This window comes from Ovis aries, chromosome 2 (assembly GCF_016772045.2).
Source record: "Ovis aries strain OAR_USU_Benz2616 breed Rambouillet chromosome 2, ARS-UI_Ramb_v3.0, whole genome shotgun sequence".
Lineage (NCBI taxonomy): Eukaryota > Metazoa > Chordata > Mammalia > Artiodactyla > Bovidae > Ovis > Ovis aries.
In genome coordinates, this window is record NC_056055.1 from 37,247,479 (window position 1) to 37,262,587 (window position 15,109).

Consider the following 15,109-nt stretch of genomic DNA (forward strand, 5'->3'; position numbering starts at 1 on the left):
CCAACATATACTTAAATCCCTTCCTATTCTTTTGATCTATTATTATACTGGAAGAACTATAAATAATGTTTTCCCACTTCCTCTTGTTTTTTCTCAGTAATCTTAGGGTAAACTTAATGATAGTTTTCTGATATCAATAAAAATAAAATATTTTCTTCACAGTAGACTTTTATAAGGCTTAAATTATTCCCTTTACAACATAACACAGTACTTTAGAAATGTATTCTTTCAGAAACAGATTTTAAATCCCTCTTGTATTCTTCTGGCATAAAGTTTTGCTTAGGTTGAAACATGATTTTAACTGAGTAGGAGGCAACAAAGTTGTGAAGGTATCAACTGATGGGGAGAACAGGGAGGAGAGGGGGGCTAGGGGAAGTGGAGGGATAGAAGGTTGCCATGATAGAATTAACCAGACCTGAGACCTGTTGGGAGCAGCCACACCAGGTGGAGAGGAGAGAGCTGAGGCTGAGCATGGTGGAAGTCTGGGAAAACCAAATCAAATGATAGACACTATCCTGCTGTAAAGGTATCCAAGCCCCATAGAGTTGTCTAAAAGGTCGTGCAAGCTTCATGTACTCCAGGACAACACTGGAATGGGAAGGAGGGGTGGAGGAGCAGCTCCAGTTCATGGAGAGCATGATAGGTAGACTCCCATCACAGAGGGGCACTAGTGTAGTATAACTGGAGAGGTCACAGAAGTGGGCTTAGGCAGGCCACCATTCTGTGGACTATTTCAACTGAAGAAAGGACCTTCAGTATGCCGCAGTTCAGAGAATGTACTGGAGTTGAGGGTTCAGTCATGACACAATTGCCAAATAAGGAAGGGTTCTACTTTGGGGTTACTTTCAGGAAGAGATGCTTTTTTCTGTTCTCTGTGTTGGTTTTGAAGCTTCAAGTTGGCTTCACCACAGCTTCTCTTTCTAGCTTAATACCCTTATTTGGAGCCTTTTCCAGTCAAAATGGCCACTTCCTTTAAAGAATAGTTGCTATAAGAATAAAAGCATCTGTTGTGCCGTGCTGTATGTGTGTGTGGTTGGTTTGTGAGTACAATTCTTTAATGATATTTTTGTGAGTACAGTTCTTTATGTATTATTGCCCTGTATTTCTGCCTTTTTTGATGATAGCTACAGGAATGGGGATATGCTGATTTCTGGGTAAAAGCTTCTCTGGAGCTCTCTAGAGAAAACTCACTCTGAAAATGTCTTCAGCTGGGAGATGTTAGGGTTTTGGGTTTTTTTTTTTAATGTCTTTGGTCAATTGGCTTATATCTCTTTTTTCCTACTTTCTGAGACTTCTGAAATGTCCTGCTTCAATGATAGCACCCTTTCTTATTTGTTAGAGCTGTTATAACTTATCCTGTTGTTTCTTTTTTTTTTTTTTTTAATTTTTATTTTTACTTTATTTTACTTTACAATACTGCATTGGTTTTGCCATACATTGACATGAATCCACCACGGGTGTACATGCGTTCCCAAACATGAACCCCCCTCCCACCTCCCTCCCCATAACATCTCTCTGGGTCATCACCGTGCACCAGCCCCAAGCATGCTGTATCCTGCATCGGACATAGACTGGCGATTCGATTCTTACATGATAGTATACATGTTACAATGCCATTCTCCCAAATCATCCCACCCTCTCCCTCTCCCTCCGAGTCCAAAAGTCCGTTATACACATCTGTGTCTTTTTTGCTGTCTTGCATCCAGGGTCGTCATTGCCATCTTTCTAAATTCCATATATATGTGTTAGTATACTGTATTGGTGTTTTTCTTTCTGGCTTACTCCACTCTGTATAATCGGCTCCAGTTTCATCCATCTCATCAGAACTGATTCAAATGTATTCTTTTTAATGGCTGAGTAATACTCCATTGTGTATATGTACCACAGCTTTCTTATCCATTCATCTGCTGATGGACATCTAGGTTGTTTCCATGTCCTGGCTATTATAAACAGTGCTGCGATGAACATTGGGGTACATGTGTCTCTTTCAATTCTGGTTTCCTCTGTGTATATGCCCAGCACTGGGATTGCTGGGTCATAAGGCAGTTCTATTTGCAATTTTTTAAGGAATCTCCACACTGTTCTCCATAGTGGCTGTACTAGTTTGCATTCCCACCAACAGTGTAGGAGGGTTCCCTTTTCTCCGCACCCTCTCCAGCATTTATTGCTTGCAGATTTTTGGATCGCAGCCATTCTGACTGGTGTGAAGTGGTACCTCATTGTGGTTTTGATTTGCATTTCTCTAATAATGAGTGATGTTGAGCATCTTTTCATGTGTTTGTTAGCCATCCGTATGTCTTCTTTGGAGAAATGTCTATTTAGTTCTTTGGCCCATTTTTGGATTGGGTCCTTTATTTTTCTGGAATTGAGCTGCATAAGTTGCTTGTATATTTTTGAGATTAGTTGTTTGTCAGTTGCTTCATTTGCTATTATTTTCTCCCATTCAGAAGGCTGTCTTTTAACCTTGCTTATAGTTTCCTTTGTTGTGCAGAAGCTTTTAATTTTAATTAGATCCCATTTGTTTATTTTTGCTTTTATTTCCAGAATTCTGGGAGGTGGATCATAGAGGATCCTGCTGTGATTTATGTCGGAGATGTTTTGCCTATATTCTCTTCTAGGAGTTTTATAGTTTCTGGTCTTACATTTAGATCTTTAATCCATTTTGAGTTTATTTTTGTGTGTGGCGTTAGAAAGTGATCTAGTTTCATTCTTTTACAAGTGGTTGACCAATTTTCCCAGCACCACTTGTTAAAGAGATTGTCTTTACTCCATTGTATATTCTTGCCTCCTTTGTCAAAGATAAGGTGTCCATATGTGTGTGGATTTATCTCTGGGCTTTCTATTTTGTTCCATTGATCTGTCTTTGTGCCAGTACCATACTGTCTTGATGACTGTGGCTTTGTAGTAGAGCCTGAAGTCAGGCAAGTTCCATTCTTCTTTCTCAAGATTGCTTTGGCTATTCGAGGTTTTTTGTATTTCCATGCAAATCTTGAAATTATTTGTTCTAGTTCTGTGAAAAATGTGGCTGGTAGCTTGATAGGGATTGCATTGAATTTGTAAATTGCTTTGGGTAGTATACTCATTTTCACTATATTGATTCTTCCGATCCATGAACATGGTATATTTCTCCATCTATTAGTGTCCTCTTTGATTTCTTTCATCAGTGTTTTATAGTTTTCTATATATAGGTCTTTAGTTTCTTTAGGTAGATATATTCCTAAGTATTTTATTCTTTTCGTTGCAATGGTGAATGGAATTGTTTCCTTAATTTCTTTTTCTACTTTCTCATCATTAGTGTATAGGAATGCAAGGGGTTTCTGTGTGTTGATTTTATATCCTGCTACTTTACTATATTCATTGATTAGCTCTAGTAATTTTCTGGTGGAGTCTTTAGGGTTTTCCATGTAGAGGATCATGTCATCTGCAAACAGTGAGAGTTTTACTTCTTCTTTTCCAATTTGGATTCCTTTTATTTCTTTTTCTGCTCTGATTGCTGTGGCCAAAACTTCCAGAACTGTGTTGAATAGTAGTGGTGAAAGTGGGCACCCTTGTCTTGTTCCTGACTTTAGGGAAATGCTTTCAATTTTTCACCATTGAGGATAATGTTTGCTGTGGGTTTGTCATATATAGCTTTTATTATGTTGAGGTATGTTCCTTCTATTCCTGCTTTCTGGAGAGTTTTAATCATAAATGGATGTTGAATTTTGTCAAAGGCCTTCTCTGCATCTCTTGAGATAATCATATGGCTTTTATTTTTCAATTTGTTAATGTGGTGAATTACATTGATTGATTTGTGGATATTGAAGAATCCTTGCATCCCTGGGATAAAGCCCACTTGGTCATGGTGTATGATCTTTTTAATGTGTTGTTGGATTCTGATTGCTAGAATTTTGTTGAGGATTTTTGCATCTATGTTCATCAGTGATATTGGCCTGTAGTTTTCTTTTTTTGTAGTATCTTTGTCAGGTTTTGGTATTAGGGTGATGGTGGCCTCATAGAATGAGTTTGGAAGTTTACCTTCCTCTGCAATTTTCTGGAAGAGTTTTAGTAGGTGTTAGCTCTTCTCGAAAATTTTGGTAGAATTCAGCTGTGAAGCCGTCTGGACCTGGGCTTTTGTTTGCTGGAAGATTTCTGATTACAGTTTCAATTTCCGTGCTTGTGATGGGTATGTTAAGATTTTCTATTTCTTCCTGGTTCAGTTTTGGAAAATTGTGCTTTTCTAAGAATTTGTCCATTTCTTCCACGTTGTCCATTTTATTGGCATATAACTGCTGATAGTAGTCTCTTATGATCCTTTGTATTTCTGTGTTGTCTGTTGTGATCTCTCCATTTTCATTTCTAATTTTGTTGATTTGATTTTTCTCTTTGTTTCTTGATGAGTCTGGCTAATGGTTTGTCAATTTTATTTATCCTTTCAAAGAACCAGCTTTTGGCTTTGTTGATTTTTGCTATGGTCTCTTTTGTTTCTTTTGCATTTATTTCTGCCCTAATTTTTAAGATTTCTTTCCTTCTACTAACTCTGGGGTTCTCCAATTCTTCCTTTTCTAGTTGCTTTAGGTGTAGAGTTAGGTTATTTATTTGAGTTTTTTCTTGTTTCTTGAGGTATGCCTGTATTGCTATGAACTTTCCTCTTAGCAGTGCTTTTATAGTGTCCCACAGGTTTTGGGTTGTTGTGTTTTCATTTTCGTTAGTTTCTATGCATGTTTTAATTTCTTTTTTGATTTCTTCTGTGATTTGTTGGTTATTCAGAAGTGTGTTGTTCAACCTCCATATTTTGGAATTTTTAGTAGTTTTTCTCCTGTAATTGAGATCTAGTCTTAATGCATTATGGTCAGAAAAGATGCTTGGAATGATTTCGATTTGTTTGAATTTATCAAGTTTAGATTTATGGCCCAGGATGTGATCTATCCTGGAGAATGTTCCACGAGCACATGAGAAAAAGGTTAAATTCATTGTTTTGGGGTGAAATGTCCTATAGATATCAATTAGGTCTAACTGGTCTAATGTATCATTTAAAGTTTGCGTTTCTTTGTTGATTTTCTGTTTAGTTGATCTGTCCATAGGTGTGAGTGGGGTATTAAAGTCTCCCACTATTATTGTGTTATTGTTGATTTCCCCTTTCATACTTGTTAGCATTTGTCTTACATATTGCGGTGCGCCTATATTGGGTGCATATATATTTATAATTGTTATATCTTCTTGGATTGATCCTTTGATCATTATGTAGTGGCCTTTGTCTCTTTTCACAGCCTTTGTTTTAAAGTCTATTTTATCGGATATGAGTATTGCCACTCCTGCTTTCTTTTGGTCTCTATTTGCATGGTATATCTTTTTCCAGCCCTTCACTTTCAGTCTGTATGTGTCCCTTGTTTTGAGGTGGGTCTCTTGTAAGCAGCATATAGAGGGGTCTTGTTTTTGTATCCATTCGGCCAGTCTTTGCCTTTTGGTTGGGGCATTCAACCCATTTACGTTTAAGGTAATTATTGATAAGTATGATCCCATTACCATTTACTTTATTGTTTTGGGTTCGGGTTTATCCACCCTTTTTGTGTTTCCTGTCTAGAGAATATCCTTTAGAATTTGTTGGAGAGCTGGTTTGGTGGTGCTGAATTCTCTCAGCTTTTGCTTGTCTGTAAAGCTTTTGATTTCTCCTTCGTATTTGAATGAGATCCTTGCTGGGTACAGTAATCTGGGCTGTAGGTTATTGTCTTTCATCACTTTAAGTATGTCTTGCCATTCCCCCCTGGCCTGAAGAGTTTCTATTGAAAGATCAGCTGTTATCCTTATGGGAATCCCCTTGTGTGTTATTTGTTGTTTTTCCCTTGCTGCTTTTAATATTTGTTCTTTGTGTTTGATCTTTGTTAATTTGATTAATATGTGTCTTGGGGTGTTTCGCCTTGGGTTTATCCTATTTGGAACTCTCTGTGTTTCTTGGACGTGGGTGATTATTTCCTTCCCCATTTTAGGGAAGTTTTCAACTATTATCTCCTCAAGGATTTTCTCATGGTCTTTCTTTTGTCTTCTTCTTCTGGGACTCCTATAATTCGAATGTTGGAGCATTTCATATCGTCCTGGAAGTCTCTGAGATTGTCCTCATTTCTTTTAATTCGTTTTTCTTGTTTCCTCTCTGATTCATTTATTTCTACCATTCTATCTTCTATTTCACTAATCCTATCTTCTGCCTCCATTATTCTGCTATTTGTTGCCTCCAGAGTGTTTCTGATCTCATTTATTGCATTATTCATTATATATTGACTCTTTTTTATTTCTTCTAAGTCCTTGTTAAACCTTTCTTGCATCTTCTCAATCCTTGTCTCTAGGCTATTTATCTGTGATTCCATTTTGATTTCAAGATTTTGGATCATTTTCACTATCAATATTCAGAATTCTTTCTCAGGTAGATTCCCTACCTCTTCCTCTTTTGTTTGGTTTGGTGGGCAACTCTCCTGTTCCTTTACCTGCTGAGTATTCCTCTGTCTCTTCATCTTGATTATATTGCTGCGTTTGGGGTGGCCTTTTTATATTCTGGTAATTTGTGGAGTTCTCTTTATTATGGTGCTTCCTCACTGTGGGTGGGGTTGTATCAGTGGCTTGTCTAGGTTTCCTGGTTAGGGAGGCTTGTGTTGGAGTTCTGGTGGGTGGAGCTGGGTTTCTTCTCTCTGGAGTGCAGTGGAGTGACCAGTAATGGGTTATGAGATGTCAAAGGTTTTGGAATAACTTTGAGCTGCCTGTATATTGAAGCTCAGGGGTGTGTTCCTGTGTTGCTGGAGAATTTGCGTGGTATGTCTTGTTCTGGAACTTGTTGGTCCTTGGGTGGAGCTTGGTTTCAGTGTAGGTATGGAGGCATTTGATGAGCTCCTATTGCTTAATGTTCCCTGAATTCAGGAGTTCTCTGTTGTTTTCAGGCTTTGGACTTATGCCTCCTGCTTCTGGTTTTCAGTTTTATTTTTACAGTAGCCTCTAGACTTCTCCATCTATACAGCACCAATGATAAAACATCTAGGTTAAAGATGAAAAGTTTCTCCACATTGAGGGACACTCAGAGAGGTTCAAGTTGATTTGATTTCCTCCATAGAACAATAAAACAAAAGAATCTTCCATGCAGTGACACCCATCCACTGATGCCTGGTTGTGGGGAAGTTAAGCCCCACAACTCACGTGGAAAAACCTGAGCTCCCCCTATCCTGTTGTTTCTAAATTAATATATTTTCTGTAAAAGAGGCTTTGACAAAGGTAGATAGAAGTACATGTGCTCAGTCTGCCTCCTAAAAGCCAAAGTTTATAGATCTTAAAATCAACTCTTTAAAGTAGAAGATAAGGTGTGTATACCTTTTCATTAAAAGTTGTACAAACATACTTCTTGTTTATATGATTTGAAGATACTGCAGTACACTTTAGGCTATTCATTAGGAATTTTCCACGGTGAGCTCAGGGAATAGGGTCTGGGAAATATGTTCAGGAATGATGTGAGGGCACTGAAAGCTTGATCCTTTTATTCCCAAAGCCCAGCTGTTCCAGTAGAGTTGTCTTCTGAGAGGTCATGAGCATCGATGAGGCTGTTTCCCTATCCTTCTGTAAAAATTTGGAAACTTGGGGTGAGGGATAGACAGAGAAAAACATTTTTTGAGGAAATCTTTTTGTTTGGCTACAAAGTGAAATTCCAGTATTCATTGTAATCACTATCTTACTGGGGGAGAAAATAATCTTAGTGTCTTTGATAGATGCAATACCTGCCCCTTGGCAGATCTAGCTTCATGGTGGTAGATGTAACCATTCATTACACTGTGCTCAGGCCTGAGGCTTTAGTTGCAATACCAAGTCTTCTTGCTGCTTCAAAAATGTATCAGAACTCCTTATGTTGCAAGTAGTGAAATAAAACCATACTGTTAACTGGCTTAAGCATTTAGGGAAGTCATTAACTCATATAACTAGAAAGCCTAGAGAAGCTTTAGGGTCTTTTGACTCTAGAGGTTCAGAGATGCTATAAGACTCCGTTTCTTTGCATTTCTGTTCTACCTCCCATGGTGTTAGCTTCATTCCAAAACGGTCTTTTTTGTGGATGCAAAATGGCTACCACTGCTCCCAAGGCCACACGCTTTTCACTTCTAGAGGGAAAAAGGAGTACCTAACAACCAGAGACTGAAACTTTATTTTGATTGGATTAGCAGAGATCCTGTATCAACTCCTGAGCCAGTCACTGTATCCAGGAATCCACTGATTGGCATAGGTCTGGGTTAACCACTCATTCTGTTCCTTGTAGCCAGAGGTGTTGATTTATTTATGTACAGCAATCAAAGACCACCCCTGAAGCCTAGCATTGGAGTCAGGAGGTGTGGGGGTAGGCAAGGAGAAGGCATATCAATCCCACTCAGTAGCAAAACTGCTACATAATGGGGGAGTGGTGGAATGGGTTACGAAGAGTCTGTTACTGGAGCTCTGTCAAACCAACCATCTTCTTGTCTCTGCAGGCTCTTCGCAAGAGAAGATAGCAAGCACGTAGTACAAATAGTGGGACTGCGAGAGCTTCAGGTGGATAGTGTGGAGCTCCTCTTAGAGGTAATCTTCCTCCTTTACTACCCCACTGTAGCAGCCCAAGTACAAGGAAAGACTTCATTTTGCTGTCTCACAAGTATAATGGACTCAGATTTAGGGCGGACTTCCCTCGTAGTTCAGTTGGTAAAGAATCTGCCTGCAATGCAGGAGACTCCAGGTTGATTCCTGGGTCAGGAAGATCCACTGGAGAAGGGATCGGCTACCCACTTCAGTGCTCTTGGGCTTCCCTTGTGGCTCAGCTGGTAAAGAATCCACCTGCAATGTGGGAGACCTGGGTTTGATTCCTGGGTCGGGAAGATCCCCTAGAGAAGGGAAAGGCTACCCACTCCAGTATTCTGGCCTAGAAAATTCCATGGATTGTATAGTCCATGGGTCTCAAAAGAGTTGGACACAACTGAGTGGCTTTCAGTTCACTTAGGCAAACGGCAATGACAAACACGCATTTCACATTTATAAAATAAAAATCCTCATCTGAGAGGATGGCTCCTTTCTCTACAAGGTCTCAGTGCCTTGATAGTGGGAAGTAAGGTATTTGGGAGACTTGAGAGTCCCTTGGACTGCAAGGAGATCCAACCAGTCCATTCTGAAGGAGATCAGCCCTGGGATTTCTTTGGAAGGAATGATGCTAAAGCTGAAACTCCAGTACTTTGGCCACCTCATGCAAAGAGTTGACTCATTGGAAAAGACTCTGATGCTGGGAGGGATTGGGGGCAGGAGGAGAAGGGAACGACAGAGGATGAGATGGCTGGATGGCATCACTGACTCGATGAACGTGAATCTGAGTGAACTCCGGGAGTTGGTGATGGACAGGGAGGCTTGGTGTGCTGCGATTCATGGGGTTGCAAAGAGTTGGACACAACTGAGCAACTGAACTGAACTGAATGCAGGAGAGGACACTTTAGGGCCAGTTTCAAAGGCTGCTAATGTGCTTTTTTATGGTAATAGGCTCTGGTAAAGGCTGCTAGAGAGGGAGTCATATTTTAAATAAAAATTTTAATGGATAATACCTCCACATAAATTCAGAATTCAAAAGTTACAATGAAAATGTTCCTTTCATTCCATATTCTTGTGGCAACTAATTGATTTTTTAGTTTTTTTATGTGTCCGTCCAAAGGTACTTTACAATCCGTTTTTTCACGTTCACCCTTTTAAAATACACAAGCCAGTGATGTTTTTTAGTATTCAAAAAGTTGTGCAGCTGTCACCACTATCTAATTCCAGAACATTTTCATCACACCAAAATGAAATCCTGTATCGTTAGCAGTTACTCTGTTTCCTGTGCACCTGGTACCTGAAAACCACTAATTTCTATCTGTATGGGTTTACCTCTTCTAGCCATATCATATAAATGTAATCATACAATATGTAACCTTTGACTCTGGCTTTTTTCACTTAGTGTAATGTTTTCAAGGTTCATCTATGTTGTTGAATGAAGTATTGGTAAATGTACTTCATTCCTTTTTATGGCTAAATAATATTCTGTTGTATGGATATACCATATTTATTCATTTATCAGTTGATGGGCATGTAGGTTCAACCTTTTGGCTATTATGAATAATGGAGCGACAAACATTCATGTACAGGTTTTGTGTGGACATATGTTTTCAGTTTTTTTGAGTATATGTGTAAGAGTGGAACTGCTGAGTCATACTTTTTGAGGAACTGCCAAACTGTTTTCGAAAGTGGCTGCACCACTTTATATTCCTACCAGCAGTATAGAAAGGGGGGGTATTGTTTTAAAAGCTCCCACAGTGATTCTAACATGTAGCTATCATAGTCATTCTAGTATATCCAACAAGCCTGGCTAGAGGCAAAGGGAGAAGCCCGAAAGGACAAGTTGGGTACTTGACAATAATCGCCTGTAGAACAGCTTCACAATACATCCCTCCAGGGACTTGGGTATGTGAAATGGCAGAGTGGCCCACCATTGACACCAGTCTTTTTCTAACAGTTTCTTTTTCTTGGGACAAATAGGTAAATTTTATTTAAAGTCTGGGACCTTGTATTTATGTGATTATCAGACTCCTGAGTCCTGATACCCAAAATCCAAGGATGGCACCTTTTGTGGCTATTTTTAACAGTCACCTGAGAGCCGAGACCCTCTTTCCAATGATCTCAGAGGCAGATGCAGAACAAAAGTGGGTGGGACATGTTGAAGGGCTCCCTTGAGACTTGACTATTCTTGACCTGTCCAGAGCTCCCCCCACGGCAGAGTCCTAAGGAGAGTGTTTCTCATATGCCTGTTCCTTGTGGTCTTCATGCCCCCACTTCCCCTAGTCATTCCTTTATTTGGCTGGGAGTCTCAGGAGAGTTGGTCCTCATGATGCTGTTGTTCCTAGAAATTAGACCAATTGAATGGGAAAGGATCAAACACTAAAAGGAAGTCCCTTTTCCTTAGCTATGGGTCATAACTGTGTTAGTGGGCAATCTAGTGTCAAATCACTCTCACCCTGGAAGAGTTTATGGCACTGCTCTGTCCTAAGGTGTATTTTCTAAGACCAGCAGAGGGAAGTTTCTTGTTAGTGAACATATCGCCATTATCGCCACTAACCTCAGTCTGTAATACATGTGAGGTAGTACAAGAAGGAAGCCAGCTGAGACCAAGGTGGAAGGTTGATGTAAATTATGGATCTCTGGCATGGCTACCCTCGTAAGTGTTTATTGACTCGAAACAGCAGCCCTTGCTAACTCAGGTGTCGTGCTTCCTCTCAGGTGTCCCTGTTCCCCTCACTCAGGTGTCATCTGTGTGCTTGCTCAAGTGTCACCCTCAGGTGTCACCATCGCAGGTCACCCACAGGCTCACGTAGGCGTGGCCACTTGTTGCCTGCCTGCACAACCAGCAGCTTCATTTTTCACACAGGGTTGTCCTTCCTCCAAGAGGTTTCTCCTTCCAGGTATATTTATTACCTGGTCTTAACAATCCAGGCACCAGGGTTTCCCTGCCTTTATAGAGGACTTGCTAATTCATCCAAATTTGGAATCAAGATTTTGTCAGGCAAACGATGGGCATTTTTTCAGTTATATAGGCTTTCAGGTTTTTAAGTCTTTCTTACAGACATTTCATGTACTTATAGGTATCCATTCCCAAACTTCTAAAAAATCTGCTTCATGTTTTAATGCTGCCTTGGCTGTAACTGGTAGCAGAGGCCCACAGAGCAGAGCTTCCCTAAGATAAGTCTCAGTCATATGCCAGTGATAGAGACTTAGTCTATACACAGTGCCTCTCCTGCTCAAGTGCTCACAGCCCATCTTTAGTATTTGTGCTGGAAGCTTGGTGATTAAAGCCTGGATGGAGCTGGGTCCCAGCGCCATGTGTCCCTGAACACGTCTTACCTTTCTGAGCCTGAAACATGTGGATATAATATGATTGGGTTGGGTGATAGAGAAGGAAATGAGATAATGTACATATAATGCTTACTGTGATGCTAGTTGAATTTGTCATGTCTGTTATTCTTTTTTTTAAAAAAATATATTTATTTATTTGTCTGTATCTGGTCTTAGTTGTGGCATGAGGATCTTTAGTTATAGCATGTGACCTCTTAGTTGCGACATGTGGAATCTAGTTCCCTCAACAGAAATCAAACCCAGGCCCACTGAATTGGGAGCATTAAGTCTTAGCCACTGGACCATCAGGGAAGTCCTCACATCTATTAATCTTATTAATAAGTCCCCAAATATTTTCCATTGCCAGAGAATTCAACAGTTGTCTCTCCTTTCTATTATAGCAGGTCCCCATTTTACTACTCATATGACATGTTTGTCTAAAGGGTCTAGGTTAAGAAACTTTCCCAGTAGACTTTATAATGGAAGGAGGACTTTGAAAAGAAAGAGGTAGTGAGAGAAACGGGAGGCCTGTGATTTTTAAGGTGATGCATTAATTTTATTCTGTTTCCTGACTTGCCTTTCTCTCAAATAGATTGTCTCTTTTTGTTCTTTATCTTCTTCCTTTCCTTTTCCTTCTTTTTTAAAACTTTTAATTGTACTTGGGAGCCATGGAATCTCTTGTTGATCCATAAAGCTCTGTTTCTCCATAGATCTCTGATTATTTTACATTTTTTAAAAGAAATAGTTTATGTTTCGGAAGTTTACACAAATATGTTAGTTCTTTAGTATATATTTTTTAGTAACTTATGAAATTACCATTTTATAGGTAAGAAACTGAGGCCCTGAAAAGTTGAGTGATTTTCAAGAGTGCAGACAATCGTATTGTCAGAACTGGCATGTGAACCCAGACAGTTTAACTTCATATTTATGTTTGTAACTGCTACACTTGAGTTGTATGCCACTTACAAACTTTGTCTGATGATCTTTGCAGACTGCCTCATTTTCCTCCTCAGAGCTCAGCTGCTTTATTCCACAGTTTCTGAAAAACATGGTGATTACAGACTGCTACTGAGGCTGAGGTCTACTGGACCATAGACCAGAAATTGCCTCATGTCTTCCTAAAAGGCATTTAGTCAGGAAAGTTCGTGCCAACATGTTGGATTTTCTGAGATATACTCACAGGTACCTAGTACATCGTGGTGAATAAGGTGTACTGAAAAGTCAAACATAAAACTCTATAACAGTACCTCAGAAGGCAGTCTTTCTTAACTCCCCTGGGGATGAACCACAAGGCCACCCCCTGAGCTTCCTGTCAGTAACCACAGTTCCTGACTAGGTATGACCTTGAGGCCTCTCTGAGCTCTCATTAGATTCCAGCAGAAGTAGCATCATTGCTGCCATCATGTGGCAAAGGGTACCTGGCTTCTATCCCTAGCCTGACCATATGCTGCCTGTGTGACTTTGGATAATTAACTTCTCCTTTATCTATCAAGCATATCGCTTACACAGATCACAGATGTAGACATTTAAAAGATCTCTGGCATGTAAGAATTAAAGATTTTAAAATTTAAAAAATAAAAAAAATAATAAAAGATCTCTGTTTCTTCATGAAGTTTGTAAAAGGCTGTGTGTGTGTGTGTGTGTGTGTGTGTGTGTGTATCAAAAGAGCTGTGAGAACCCTGAAACTCTGGGAGGAGGAAATGCACCAGAATCTTTTTAACTCTGAAGTTATGGAAGATATATATTTTCATTTTTATATTTTTCCTATATTTTCTAAGTTTTCCACAGTAAGCTTGTCTTTCTAATGAAAAAAGAGAAGTTTAGTAAAAATAATACAGATTTAAAGTAATCCATCATCTTTGCATTATAATCTTTGAAAGTGTGAAATCAGAATGATAGGAATTCCCTGGCAGTCCACTGGTGAGAACTTGACACTTTTCACTCCCGTGGCTCCAAGTTCAATCGCTAGTCAGGGAACAAAGATTCTGCAAGCTTCATGGCATAGATAGAAAAGTAAACCAGATGGTTCAGTCATAGATCTGGTCTTAAGTGACCTAGCCAGCATCCAGCCTTATTTATCAGTATTTTGGGGGAGGATTTGTTGTTGTTGTTGTTTGGCACTTAACCACAACCGGTATAAGGGATACTACTATAACTCTTCTGATTTCTGATTAGCAGCAGCAAGCTGTCCATGCAGTTGATAATCCAGTTTTGTAAAGTAACAAGTTCTGCTCTTTACAAAAGGATTCATAAGGTAATCCCTTTAAACTTTCAGCAAGCTATTTATAAAATGAGTACATTTAAAATCTGGTTCTAAGATACAATTCTAAATCGCACAGGTAATCTTTAGAGACATAACTATCACTTAGGCCATGAAGAAATTTAATATTAGTTAATTTTTTTTAAGTACTTACCCCTGCTAGTTAAGGTATTTTATAAACTGTTGTTGAAGTTAGACTTCATCAACTTTTGAACTCTTAATTTGGAAATGGTAGCCATGTTCAATATGATAAAAATTAAAATTCTGAGAGATTGAGGAAAAATGAGATAGGACTTCCTTTAGTCTAGTTCACACTGCAAATAGATGAATTTATCACAAGTGTCCCCACAATGTAGTGGAAACCACATGGGCTTTGGAATCAGCCACACTAGGTGCTAGATGTAGAATTTGGTTCTGCCACAAAACAGTTATTTGTGAGCAAGTCTACCTTTGAATTTATTCCTCAGTTATAAACTGAGCATAATAACCATACTCACCACATCTTAGACTACTGAGGATTCTGTCAAATGTTTTTAAAGTCCATCACCTATTTGATTCTCAGTAATTAACACTTCCCCAAATCAGGGCAGCATATTCATATATGGCTATGTTTTCAGTGGCTTGAGGCCATTCCTGAGGCTTCACCTCTTCTCCCCCATTCCTTTGTGGCCAAAGGGATCCACATTAGTCTTCACTCCCATTTGAAGCGGCAGTGGTCTCCAGGGTAATCATGGGCTTGTAGCAATTGTGATAACTCATTACTTCCATGTTTCCACGTGTCAGGCCTGGTCTCCTTTATGACTGCATTGTGGTGGAACAGGTGGATGTGATTATTCATTCTGGGATGCACATTTCTGTCCTTTGCTTCAGTTACTACGACAGATGGGTATTATGGGACCTTACTCTGGAGCCAAGTTGTGCCCTGTGGAGTTGAGTCAGGATAAATCCATCAAAGATATTAAAAAGAGTGTA

At 39.4% G+C, this 15,109-nt stretch overlaps 1 protein-coding gene across 4 annotated transcripts in view; it reads left to right on the plus strand.

Moving 5' to 3' along the window:
- Positions 1-15,109, plus strand: part of KIF24 (kinesin family member 24) — a 70,099-nt gene that overhangs the window by 36,541 nt on the left and 18,449 nt on the right. For all 4 annotated transcript variants that reach the window (XM_012118196.5, XM_060410867.1, XM_012118205.5 and 1 more), the window contains exon 7: positions 8,469-8,556. In XM_012118196.5, the coding sequence (XP_011973586.2) occupies positions 8,469-8,556 (88 nt within the window). The remainder of the gene's footprint in view (positions 1-8,468; positions 8,557-15,109) is intronic.